The sequence below is a fragment of the Mycteria americana genome, chromosome 3 (assembly GCF_035582795.1).
Source record: "Mycteria americana isolate JAX WOST 10 ecotype Jacksonville Zoo and Gardens chromosome 3, USCA_MyAme_1.0, whole genome shotgun sequence".
In the NCBI taxonomy this organism is placed as follows: Eukaryota; Metazoa; Chordata; class Aves; order Ciconiiformes; family Ciconiidae; genus Mycteria; species Mycteria americana.
In genome coordinates, this window is record NC_134367.1 from 124,232,407 (window position 1) to 124,246,769 (window position 14,363).

At 41.8% G+C, this 14,363-nt stretch overlaps 1 protein-coding gene across 4 annotated transcripts in view; it reads right to left on the reverse strand.

Moving 5' to 3' along the window:
• Positions 1-14,363, reverse strand: part of MACROD2 (mono-ADP ribosylhydrolase 2) — an 899,949-nt gene that overhangs the window by 23,492 nt on the left and 862,094 nt on the right. For all 4 annotated transcript variants that reach the window (XM_075496893.1, XM_075496891.1, XM_075496892.1 and 1 more), the window contains exon 16: positions 14,175-14,261. In XM_075496893.1, the coding sequence (XP_075353008.1) occupies positions 14,175-14,261 (87 nt within the window). The remainder of the gene's footprint in view (positions 1-14,174; positions 14,262-14,363) is intronic.

Sequence of the window (14,363 nt, forward strand, 5' to 3'; positions counted from 1 at the left end):
ATGCCACTGGCTTACTTCGTTCTGAGCACATTCCCAGGGAGAATGTCAGGTCGCATAACTCATTTGTTATCTTTACACAGAGGAGCTCCACTAAGCACCAGCCATCATAAAAATACTAACATTCCTTTTTGTGGAAAACAAATATAAAAGAAAAATGCAGCACCTCTCTTAAAAAAAGCCAGTTAGCACTTCAAAGATTACCACATGGTCTGTAAATAGCAATGTCAATACACCAGGGAGCTGCACTCCTCTTTGTTTAACGACAGCCTGAGTTACTCAAATAGAGGCAGCAATGTTACAGGCCTTCCCCGTGACACAAAACTACATCGTGCATTCATTTAGACACACTCTTTGCATTTTATTTCCCTCGATGGCTTGAAAAATACCAAAAATTGGAACAGTGTAAGAACAGCATTTCAATCTAGCTTTATATAAAGTGCTGCTCTCCTCTGGGCAGTGTGCACCCAGCAACATCGACCTTATATATACCATGAAGGGGAGTGTTAGGGAGAAAACTGCAGTTAACAGAGGTCACATCCTCTGCGTTTGTGAAGAAACCCCCTCCCACACTTTTCCGACATCCACGGACACTTTCAGTTATTTACAGCTAGCCATTTTAATTATATCTAAATATTTATCTCCAGAGTAGCTAAATTAATAGGTATTTAATTCTAGTGATGCAAACACCTGATGGCTGGGTGCTCTCATTTGCCTGTAAACGTGAAACACAAGCCACTGAATTCAATTACGTGGCAAACGTCCACAGGTACCTCTGAGGTATCTGACATCCCACACAAAATCTGTGCTTCACATGCTTAAACAGCTTGCTCTCATGCTTTATAGGGAGGGAGGGAAGAAGGGATAGAGTTGTTTTGGTTTTGGGGTTTTTTTTTAAATCTCATTTGCAGTCGTACAGCTAAAGCTCGGAGATTAATAATAAAAGTGCGTATGTGACAATGCAGAAACAATGCTGTTCAATGTCAAATACAAAGCAAGATGCAAATTTATTTTTCGGTTAATTAACCAAGCTTTCATCTCAACTGCTCTGATCTGTAAATACAGCTCACAAGCTAGTTTCAAACAACTCTGGGAATTAAGCAAACAAAAAAAAACACCAACCCCAAACCAAAATACCCCAACCCAACAGTCTCCTAGCACTGGTTAGCTAATTATGTTTGCCATTTTTTATTCAGAGGGACCTAAACAGATTAAAACAGGTTGAAAGCAACAGTACTCTGGTGCTGGCCTAAGGGCGACAGCCCTCCTCTGAATACCATCAGCCATGAAATGCTGCCAAACCTGCCAAGAACCAAAGGGCATCCCTGAATATTCTGAGATAAGAATGGGAAAGGAAAGATGGACAGCAGGATGGATGGGAGGACAGACAGACAGAAGGCAGGAAGAGAAGAAGGAACAAACGACTGGTCCCCAACACTAAATAACATTACATTCTCCTGCAGCTATGCCTAGCCTCTAAGGATTTGCTTTCCAAGCTCTTTATTAAAATTGTTCAGGTCCTTAACTGATCTCCTGGGGGGGCGAATCGGTGAATGGGGGGGGGGGGGGGGGGCTGAAAAGCCTTAAGCTAATTAAGCATGGCTGAGACATGCTTGATGAGATGGGAAAAACATGAAGCTTTTGAAAGGGTGAAAAATCTCCGACCATCTGGTAGTGGCATTGCAGAGAGAAGAAAGAGGAAGGACAAAGGGGCAGCTCTGCAGCGTGGAGGTACAGGACTCCTTTAATTACTGGGTCACTGAGACCATTACCACTCCAAATGCCTGTGAAAGCCTGCAAAACAAGCTTAGGAGGCTCAACAAAAACAACAGCTCTTACCAAGAAAAGCATCTGCAAGAAAGTGAATCCGAGCAGCTTTCCCCAAGATACATCCGCTAATTAGAAATGATAGGTAATAGATGGGGGCGGCAAGGCCCCCGGATCAGAACGAGACTTTTTCCGGCGACCTCTCTACCTCTCTCCTCCGATTGCTGTTCTCCAAGGCCCTGCAGATGGTGTTCTCCTTAAATTAATACCACCCCGCCAGCCAGAAGGAAGCTTCTGTTGTACTTGGCAATACAGGTGAACAGCCTGCATTTAGGTTTCAAAATGAATGCCCCAGGTGTTTCATCAATATGGCAAGCAGCTGATGTGCTCCAGCCTCTTCAGGCCTGGTTAAGGCTCATCTGTGTTTTCCCATCTCTAAGACCGGCTAGAGAAAATCACAGCGTTCAGAGGGCAAACTTCGCACACCGGAGCAAAATCTGAGCTATCTTTGCGCTAAATGGATTTGTCAGCCATGAGCTGCAAATGTACCAGTGCGATCCAAACGAGGAGCCCTCCCCTGCCTTCTCCTCTCAAATGAGCTGGATACGGCTACGGCTGACTACAGGTGCAGGCTAGCAAAGAGCAAGCTGGTTTCGACACCAGAAGCTGTGACCAAACCCCTGCCAAAAAGCAGCGCTACGCTAACTCTTGCTTCGGGATGCGAATATGTGCAGCTGATTTCCCTCCCTCCCTCCCACACGCAGGTTCTTCTTCAATTATTTCGGCTGTGTGCTGTGATTTAGTCAGATTCGCAAGCTGCACAAGGGCAGGCTATATCCATCCTTGGATGGGAGACCTCATTAAAAGAGGGAAGCGGTACTGGCAATCTAACGCGTTACGCTGCGCTGCTGTCTCCAGGATCAGATATAAAACACAGGCCCTGACTACCTATGGTCGTTACGTATCTCGTAGCAGTTGTGATAAGAACAAATGGCATTAACCCCATTCTTCGGCCAAATCTCGACGTGAACTTCTCTCCACTAGGCTCCCCTTGAAGGCTCATTTGGAAAGAGTTCCTGTGTCTTAAACTATCACACTTTTAATTCAGTACTGTTAAACATTGGCTGCATATAATGCCAGAGGGAACAGTTTCACAAGCAGATTCTGTGATCTCTGTATATATCAGTTTCTAAGATAACTTGGGTTCCTTTAGATAGGTACCAGATAGATATGTATTTCTTATCATCTGCTTTTCATGCTCACACACTTCAAGAGCCAGCTGGATCTGCAAGCAGAACTGCATCCAGAAAGTCTATTCCCCTCCACATCCTACGTAATGCTGGAAGCAGGCAATATTAGAAATACTGTTTAAGGACTTTTTCCTTTTTCTTTCTTTTCTTTTTTAAGCAAACTTGCCCATGTTGCAGGGCCAGGAGATTCAAAACCAAGCTAAAAAAGCATCCAAACTTTTGGACACTTACCTGAAAAGCAGCTGTGTTACAGCTGGCCCTTGATGCTGTGGGGGGCTGCAGTACCACCGCGTGGTTACTGAGCTACCTGGTGCGGACTGTGCAGTTCAAGACTCAGGTTTATACGTGCAAGCAGATTTATGATGAGACAGGCATTAAAAAAATTGACAATTGTATAAAGTGACCACCATAGCTGTACTTACTACACACTGGACAGTTACTACTTTGGAAGACAGAGAGATAAGAGAAACAAAACCACAGAGGATGCCAGTTTTGCCACTCCAAGAGCGGTGTGGGAATTGTTAGCTACAGTCATGCAAGAGGAACTGTAAAATACCTGCTGTCCCCAGGAGGAGGCCCCAGAAAATGAGAGCACAACTCTCGTCTCTTTTGGAAGTCCAGCTTTGTAGACCAATGCGACCACCAGAGAGGAGCCAAAGGAAGGACCGGGTGTGCTGGTAGGGACCAGGCCAAGTCTCAGTGAACACACAAGGTGAGATAGTAAGAGCCAGGGCCAGCGACTGACCTGAGACGTGATTGCAGCAGCCATGCAAAGCTTGCAGCCATGAGCATCCAAACCCAAGTGAGGGAGAGGGGCCGTGCCAGTGCGTACCATTGGCCTCATACCCTGCTGATCAGAGCACGCTGGAAATACATTTGAGTTCGAGTCCCTCTCTGTGCTGGAAGGGGTCAAATCCTTACCCTCACATCCTAGACATCCCATGCAAGGCAGCCGTGAGGGAAAGGCCCTTCCATCCCTTCCATGCATGTTGGGCTACCACCAACAAAAATGCATGACCTGTGGAGCTCTTTCAGCGGATAGGCCATATCACGGAACCATACTCAGGAATAAGCAAAACAAACGGCAGTGTAGCTGCTGTACACTCGAAAGAGCAATTCCTGCTCAGTTTTCCTTCTTCTCTGGACCATCTGGGTCCTGGGCTGACGGAGGTGCCACACTTGGGTACCAGCACCTCAGAGAAGGGGAGATGCTAAGACACAGCCCTGCTGACTACCTCCCTGTTTAGTCTGCAAGCTTTTCTGCTAATCTTCCCTGTTGCCTGGACAGCTGGAAGAATCAGCCAATTTAATTTCCTTGAATCAAGCTGCTGGAGTTAGGTACTGATTTTTCAGCATAGTGACATCTTATTTTGAAGCACCTGAGGTATCTCCATTCGTGCTCATTTGATGCTTTTGTGCTACATTTCAGGCTGACAGATCATACAAACACATCCAGCGAATGGATTTCAACTGATGAAACACCTTGTAACCATGATAGCATTTGGCTACAAATTGGGAATCTCAATTTTTTCCAGCTACTGAGACAGTGACTTTGCCACCCTGACCCCCTAACGATATACCATTGTTAGCTGTAACCAGGGGGCAATGGAGAAAAGATTATTGACTTTTTCTTTTCAGAATCCAGAACACAGTTTAACTGATTTTCTAGCCGGGTAAGAATGGTATAGCCTATAAGCAACTGCTTATTTCCTCCACAGAGAAAATGCTGAAGGTGTAAACATGCCGTCTTTCAAGGGCTGTCAAGTAATGTAGGTATCGAGTGTTTTCTGACAGGGTGCTGTAAACGGAATAAAGGCCTTTTTGGCCTCTGCAGTAGCTATGATTACCGGCAGAGCTATGCCCTTCACACTAGTGATTGGGGAACAAACAAACAAGGCTGCACGTCCGCAAAGGGGAATAATGAGACAAAAGGCTTGCGTGTCCCAACATTTCAGGGTAAAGATCCTGCACCAGTGAAACTATAACGAAGGGCGTTTTCTGGTTGAAATTTGCCGGCTGCGGAAAGCTATGGATTTTAAAACTCTGAACAGAAGTCACAAATAAATCCTGAATCTGGGAGAAAAATCCTTAATAACTATTTGAGCAAAGAACGGTGTTAATCAGGTATGGACAATTACACTATGAGCATATCCCAGCGTATATACGGGTAAGTAGAGACAATGCCATTCCATACTCTTCATATTTCTCCTGGATCTCTCAAACAAAACCAAGTGTTTGTGCAGTTGCCTATAGACTGCCTACAGCTGCAACACAAAGTGCATCATCCAGAGCACCTGCTTTGCTAGACTGGTTTAATTGCAGCTACGAACACATTCACAGCACACTGGAGTGCTCCAGGAAAGGACCTCCAGAGCTCGTGCAAGACTCCAAAAAGGAGATGTTGAACTTTCTGTTAAATAACAGGAAGTCCCGAAGAGCTGCACTCCTGCACCAATATGTTGAGATACCACTGCTGCATGATTAAGATACAGGTGCAGTCACAGAGATGTAGGAGGTGACATTAAATGCTAGCTTTCTCCCTGGCAGATAATTCGTGGTGACTAGAGACAGGGTCAGCTTGGGCTGTTGGGCTAACGCTATGGGCTAGGTATACTGGCGGTGACCTCGCACGCTCATCTGGAGGTGAAATGTGATGAAAGCCAACCAAGCAGAGAAGAACTGTTCCAGACGGCAAGATCTGCTCGAGAGAACACTCACCTGTCAACTGCATTAGGAAAACAGGAGGGGACAGAAAAGCTGCTGCCAAAAAATTATGGGTAACGGGCAGAAAAAAGGAAGAGAAGATCCAGAGGTATGAGGAAAGGGTAATGCTTCAAAGATCTGAATGAGATCAGGTGGGATTTTTCCTGCTCAGGTTCTGCAGTAGCGAGAAGCAAATTTGATCTCAGTCAGGGTCATGCCCTATTCAAGGCAACCTCCACTTTACAAGTTGTAGGCACATCTTCCTCCTCTCTGTGTAAGAGCTGCAGCTGCTGCAGCAGCACTGGCCTTCCTCTCCAAGCGCCAGGAGCAAGGGCACCTATGAAGCCATAGTGTACCTCCCGGGCAGAGCCAACACCGTGGGGGTGTGCAGAAGAGAAAACAGAACAGAGCTGAATCAAAAAATGTGCCTCGAGCCACCTGATAGTATGCAGAGTGAGTAAATGCCACCCTTCTCATATGAGAACAAGATTAACTACTCACCCACACCACTGGGCACAACTACAGCAATAAAGCTGCTGACAGAGAAGCGACAATGTCGTTCCCCCGCCCTCCCAAAAGAACAACCAAGGGAACCTTTTGATCCTAGGACATACACTGCTTTCTTTAATTTAGTTCCTGTTCTGTACTTGAAATAAAAGACAGTTCTCCCAAATCATCCCCCCCACTCCCCTTGCTTGTGTTTTTCCCCACACTTAGCGATGACTGCACTCCACTCACTCTATTTCATGAAAATCACTGGCTAAGTGCAGTTTCTACCTCTGCTGCCCTAAGCATCCGACCATTTGCATTTATGAAATAGCTATAAAATAGTGCAACAACCTGGGCAGCATGGCAGGTTCTGCTTGCTGTACACTCTGCAGACACCATACATAACGTAAAGCAAGGGGGGGGGGCACAGAAATCAAAATTCCCAAAGCCAAATCAGTTGGATCTGTGCATATCCTGTCATAAACAAACTTTTTTAAAGGAGGTAAGATTCCAAAATTAATCAGTGCGTAACAAAATGAAGCCGCCTTTTGTAGCACACAGGGCACAAGAACATAAAATAGCTCCCCACACTCCATCGGTCTGCTGGACCTATTCTAATTTAAGACTGAAGTTCCTACCGTCACAAACAGGAGTTAAGCCCACTGTTCAAACGCCTCTGTAGCTGTATAGTATATTTAAAAGTGGTGCCATTTCTCTGGAGGTGCTAAAGCTAATTTCCAGATACACTGTTAAGTATGATGCCATCTGTAACAGTGCAGTCCTTGGCCAGTGAGCCCTACTTTTTCAATATGTTACAGGAAAAAGCTTCTAAGATGTCAGTCTCTCTCACATATTCCTTTCACTTGTTCCTTGGGTGCCATTTGAGATAATTTGAAAGAGGTACGCGTTTTCTTTGCATAAGGCACTGCTGCTTCTTTGGAGATCGGAGCTAAAACCAAAGCCTAGTAGACTTGGACACCACCACATGAAATATGGATTCCGTTATCTTTCCAGTTTTCATATGCTAAAAGGGCATTATCAGTATCTTAAAGCTCTTTAAGCCTTGTAGCTCACAAATACAAAACATGTAACATCGTGTAATACTATTATAGATATATGAGGACTTAGAATGACTTCATAGCATCTGATTTTCAGTGGGATTTCATGACTTTATATTTTTTGGCATTCCTACCATGGAAAATAAAAATGAAAATGGCACTTCAAAATAGTCCATTAAAAATATCCAGTTTCTCCTCCAGCTTCTCAGAGGACTTAATTTTTTTTAGTTCTTTTCATTTTCTGGATATGGAAAACGGTTCTAAAAATTATTTTATTTGATTTAATGCTGAGTGTGTTTCAATTCAGTACTGTAACATGAGTTAATTAAACTAAACAAAGGCCACATTGTCAACACTTTCAGCAAGAACAAAGAGATTAAATTTTAAAATGAAATAAAAATTGCCAATTCATAATAGTATTTCTATTCTGCTTACTGAAAATGAAATGAAGAAAGCAATCAAATACACACAATAAACCTTAAACACTATTATTGTTAAAGTATTCCCTTTTCTTGTTTCTTTTTTTCTTTCCTTTTGGCTTTTTGTCTTGTATTCTACCATCAAGCCTGATGACATAAAGTGACTGTGACAGCAGGCAAAATGTTTAAGCTGAAAAATTCCTTACATTTTCTACTTTTTATTAGAAAAGCACACAGAAAAAAATATATCGTTTGTTATTGAAAGAGATGAAAAATAATTAAAACTTAAAATTGATCTTGCACCACCTATTCTTTACATACATTCAGGCTAGAATCTGATATAGAGAGAGCAAAGAAAAGAAACAGATTCCTTCTATGGCAGGAAAAAAATATGACTTTTTTTCCCCCCAGGAGATTGAAATCAATATTTGGAGCAGACTACTGACAGTGTAATAACCACCCCGTCCCGCCAACGCACAGTGCTGCTCAGCATGGCCCAGGCAGCACCCTTAGGGAAGGCCTGCAGACATTCTGCATCCCGTTTGCCGCCTCTCTCAGAGCTGAGGAGGAACATCATTTTGAGCAGCATGCGCTGCCTGATGTGGTATGACTTCTGCACCGGCCCGTGCTTAGAAAATGAACAAACCCCATCACCTCCACGGCCCTGCTGGTGCATACCACTGGTCATGACAGCCTGCAAGGGGACATGAATCGGCAAAGCTGGTCCACAGAAGCGACGTTCCCTCCTAATAATCCTGCTGATCCTTCGCCATCAGTGAAGCGATTGCTGATAGCAACTACTCTTTGCTGATACAAGAGCCTGGAGACCTCCCAGTTCAGAACTGACAAAGCCACCACAAATATAACCATGGACACTGGGATGAAGAAAACCCCACTCCTCTTCCGTAAGCTGCGACATCCAAGTGGAGCACAGAACATGCTCGCACAGAGCCACTCACAGGCAGGTCAGCCTCACCTGTCTTCAGCTTTTAACAGAGCTACCCCAATTCCGTACCTATGCAGGACATTTTAAACGCGTTCATGAAATCCAACATAGTGTTTGCAAACTTGGAAAAAAAAATGCTGCCTCCCTTTCCAAAAGTAACCTTTCGCTAGGCTAAAAGGTTTCTTTTCCCTGCCTACAGTTATGGCCTTTGCTACTTCCACAAGGCATAGAAATTGCCTGGATACACTTTTCTGCCACAGCTACGATGCCTTCAGAAAAGCAAAGTTCTTTGCACTGGGAGATAGACCAAACAGCCCTTGGACCACCACAGATTGACCACAGCAGGCTGGCAAGCAGAATCTGGTCGCAAAAGCTCCTCATCTGTCCGATATTGCAACTGCAAAGTTCACTTGAATTTCGTGAAGTTCTCCAGAAGATAAAGGCATGTAAAGTGAGGCTTCTTAAAACCTAAAGGTATCCCCTGGATAAAGGCACTTTTTTGGCTTTCCAGTGATAATCTTGTTACTGCGTACCTCCAACTACTTCCAGCTACTTGCTTTGTAACAGTCCACCTCTCTGCGTAGCTTAGAGCTTTAGACATGCGAGTTTAAATACCCATTTGCAATTTCCAAGTGCAAGTTCCACAGCACTTCCAGCATTTCTGCAAAAGGTCCAAAGGTGCACCTTTTTTTTTCTTTGCCAAATATCAATACCTGTCAGAAGCAGATTTTAAAGATATATTTCATATTTAGGGCCAGACTATTCTGTAACAGCCCAAAAAATGTCATCTGATCCATTCATTATGGGTTGTTATCGAAAACCAAACCCACTGTATCTGATTCGGGATATTTATTCCTTTCTTCTTTGGGCAACTGAATAAAAGAAGTTGGAGCCTTTATACTAGATCTTCAGAGGACACAACACCCCAAAAATATCTTTGTATTCTTTTCTTTCCGAACAAAAATAAAATATATTTTTAAATATATATAAGGAAGATCTTTAAAATCTCCTTTTTTCCAAAACGTCTCATCCGTCTCCACTTGAAGCTGAAAAGAAGTTTGGTTAAGAAATAAGAGGTAGTTACAATTGCCTTGACTCAAGAGTAAAGATGTCAGATTTGCCTGAAAAGACCTTTCTCAGGAAGTATTTTGTTTCTCTATAGCCACAATGTCATATCAAAGAAAGTCATTATTTTGACATTATTTACGACTGTACCAATGCAAGTAAAATCCTATAAATGGCTGAGACTGAAACTATAAAAAACTGAGAGCTCTTTTCCTCCAGGTTTTGGAATATTTAATTCTTTCCAAGATTATGCCATAAAATTATCTCTCTTGCTAAAGTACAGATGGGTAAATGACCTGAAAATCCATCTGTTTAAAAGTGAAGAATGGACAAAATAATGGCTATAGAGTTACACAGCTATTCACGTAACAAAGACTGTTGAGCAAAACTGGGCTTAGCTAGAACAGAAATTAGGCAGAATTCAAATTTAGAGTAAACAGGCACTGACCAGAAGAAGGAAATCATGTATACTTCAAATGATTTAAACTGTGAAACCTCCCTCAGCCAGTTCCCAAGCCTGCCTTAACATTGCATGGTTCATATAGAAGAAAATATGGTTAATACAGTTCCCTAAACATGGCATTCAAACAGGCTAAGATGCAACTGCACAGAAATACTAATTGTAAGGGCTGTGTCCTGCTCTTAAGCTAGATCCCTGGACACTTTAATATTCTTTTTATAGGCATTAATTATGGCATTTTTCTCCTTGATTGTGCTCCAGCAACAATCTGCTTCTGCATTTCCGGACTTGTCCAATGGAAAATAAATGTGTCCTTTGCCCAGGGAGGATGCTACCCAACCACTCTAAACTTGTTTCTTGGGTGGAGAAACATCCCAGATCAAGCTCAAATCATGTTCCAAACAGCACAATAAGACAAAACATTTTAGCCCGAATACAGAAGAGAGCCAACAGAGAAATAACAGCTACTTCTGCTCATATTCCAGCGCTCTGACAGAAATCCTATCCTCCAAAGAGTTAAGCAACTTCCAGAGACGATCAGTGAGGGGAATCATCATATCTAATGTCTTGACGAAGGGAGATAGAAAGAGGTGGGAGATAAGAAGATAGAGAGCAGGCTTGGAGGGAGGAAATGGCTACATACTCACACAAATAAACATGAGTTTTATTTCTGTGTGTTGCAAATTGTGTTGTGGAAAAACTGTGATGATTAAGACTACAACCAAATGCTGAATGCATGGTCATTACAACATGACAGGACTATTTCCAAGTGTACACATAAAGGGACTGCCAAATGGTCTATTAAAAGTGTGTACACTTACCTAGTCGGCAAATAGGTCAGTGATCACCACTTACTCTGCTTTTTAATAAAGGGATTTGAGAATATTCCCTAATCTTATAAGAAACACAGATTTTCATTATTCTTTTGTGAACTAGAATGAGTGCATTATAGTAGCTGGAAAAAAATTAAAAAGGCATCTTAGTTTGTCTTTTTCCTTCAGTTGCTCCCTAGTAATATATAACTTTAAGTTACGGTAGGAAAAAAGGGAATAAATTGGCACATGCTATATTTTATTACTGATTTTGGAAAAAGCAACAGCAGGTTTTTATGAAACACACACAGTGCCTTACATTGTTAAATTCTTCAGGGTAATCTGGCTTGTTTCTTACTGCTGGCAATGGGAAACAGTAGTGAGATTGCCAAGACTTTGATTCTTCACTCCTCTGGGCTCCCAGCGCCCCAGAACCTCAAAAGCGCCAGGATGCGTGACTCCTTGGTAATATGCACTACGGTGTGACCCTGGAGCTGTGAAGCCAAATGAGCTATACAGAAAGGCCCCTGCAAGCCCTAAAATCCCCCAAAACACATAGATGAGCTGGTAGTAAAACTTGCACAATTAGATCAGAAGCTTATCTACGGTTTGTCAGAAGTTTGCGAAAACTGAGACACATCTCAAACTGGCAAGAAACAGCCATTTTTTCCCACAGAAAACCAGATCAATGGAAAAATTCCTAGCATGCTTCAAAGCCACAATCAGTAACTAAGCAGAAATCTAGCTTTAGGTTGGAAAAGGGACTTTGATCTTTGTTGGTCATTTAGTGGCTTCCACAGCTCCAGTGCTGGGGACAGCACAGGTCACAGATGACTCCCATTAATCTAATGGCTCCTGGTGAGAGAGAGAGAGAGGAGAGAGGCAGCTATGTACTACCCTTTGCTCCAGGATGAGCTTGGCAACGCAAAAAAAAGTATCAGATGTAGAACAGAAAGACCAGGTAGTTTGCAGTTTACTAGTTGCTACGTTTGGCTATGCATATAGATCTAGTACAGGTCAAAACCACTTAAGATCCATGTATTTCTATTCAACGGGACTAGCAGTCCCACGTTAGCTTTTTTCCCCACCTGTTCTTAGACAAAAATAGGCCATTTCATCCTACGTCAAATGTACTGTGGATGCTGCTGGAAAACTATTTAACTGAATTAGTTTATGAGGTAGCACTTGGGTTACATAAAATAACGTTACATATTAAATCTCTGTTTTATGCCAGGTAATTTCTTTCCATTAAGAGGAGTCTCTCTTTGGGGAATATATCTTATTTTATCAGCTGATTTTCTTTTTTTACCTCTCTTTGTCCAGGTCCACCTTGCTTTGTGGTGAACTTTCAAAACTCACTTGGCAGAGTATGTGCCCACCAGAACTGGAAGCACCTAGCAAGATGAGTGCTGAGGGTGCTCTACATGTTCTTATACCCGTAAGAATGAAACCAAGCAAGGGAAAGCCTTAATTTCCTTCCCTTCTCAAAACCCTGAAAAAGCACCCATTTATTTTCCCTGACCCAAAGACAGTATGCTCAGAAGAAGCTAAACAGAATATCTAGGCAGTTACCCAAGTGCTGTTATCCTGCATGTAGCCTCAACACATCATCTCCTCTTACCATGGAACTGACTGAAAGCTCACTTAAATCATTGAGAGTCCTTCTATGAACTTCAACGAGCTTTGCATTTGATGAATCTTGTACAGGAGCAATACCTGAGCCCCCAGGTAGGAACACGTTCCAAAATGTTTGGAAAGAACCTTTTACTTAGTACTTGAACTTTTTAAATCAGGGGCAGGAAAAGGAAAAGTGCCAAGAACAACCCTTTTCTGACATTACCTTCGTTTCCTTAAGGTTGCATATTTTAATAGTAGGTAGAACAGATGCTGAAATATAATCTCTCCACTGAGAACTAAATGACAGTGACTAGCTGTAGGGGACACTAAAGTATTAAAGAGAAGGAAATGTACAAATAATGAAAGTACATTTTGTCCAACTTGCTTTTGATGAGGCATAAAATAAAATGTAAATAATTTCTATTAGGAGGAAATTAACATAACGACTTTGGTATTTGCAATCAGAGTGAGCCTGTATTATATAACCTGGATTTGCAACTGAGGTAGCGCAATACCATTTGCCTGGATTTGAAGTAAGGATTATATCAATTCTATTTTCACCATCAGTAATAAAGCACAAAAACGATACCATTAACATGACTGATAATAAAGAGATGTGATTAGTCTCAACTCGGATAGGCAATTTGAAAAAAAAAAAAAAAAAGGAGAGGAAATGTTGTTTAGCTGTATATGAACAAAGAGGTTCTATTAACCTGGGTTTGCAGTGAAGAAAAGTGTCAATATTGCTAACACACGTTTGCAATTAAGTTGGTGTCAATGTGGCTAGGAAAATGAGTTCATAATTAGGACAACACAGTTAGTATTGACCTGAATTTTCAATACAAATCATGTCTGCATTTTAATTTGGAACTGTGAAATTCATCCCTGTGCTCTACAAATGACCATATAATTATTAACTTGCAGTTACTTTACAATTAGAGAATTATTTACATACTATGGGGTTTTTTTATATAACCATGTGCCTTGGTACAAATAGTGAGCTGAACATAGGGTTCCCAGAAGTGTCCAACACTTAAAATTAAACTTCTGCATTTCTTTGCAAAAACATTCCTAAGGATTTAAATACTTTAATTCCAGAAAAAATTACTGCTTCAGCAAGACTCTGTGTTCCTGCTTCAAATATTGGTTTCTTTATCAGAATTACTAGTTTTAGTTAATTACTAGTTAAATCTCTATTAACGACCTCACAAATAATTATCACACCCATTTATTGTAAATACTCTCAACGCTTCTAGTGTACATGATCAAGGGGGTACTTAAATGGACATAAATTGGTTGTTTAATCAGCCTTATGCACTTTAATGCAGAAACCAACAATGAGAAGAGTATTTATTTTAAAGTCACTTCAGAACCTGAGTGTGCACTTTTTTGCACTTATTTTCCTATGTAAATCCAAGTCCAATCCATCAAAACAACACTCAAGGATAGACAAAAAAGGATTTTTCTTAGGAAAAAAACCAAACCAAAACAATGCTTTTAATGTCCTCTTTCCATGTTTCCTCACAATAGAAAAGGAGAACATGAGCCCAGCAGCATTCTCTGTCTCAATCTATTTTATAAGTAGCCTCACCTCCTTCTTCTTTTCCTTCTTTTTCCTCTGCACCATGAATCAAAGGTATCTCAACTTCTGTTGTGTCTTCTTGGTTCAACAATGGCTCTGAATAAATTTGATACAAAGAAGATGAACAGTAAGGCTTTCAGAACAGACATAAAAGGATTAACATACACTAGAGAGATTACCATTAAAAACACTAGCAGA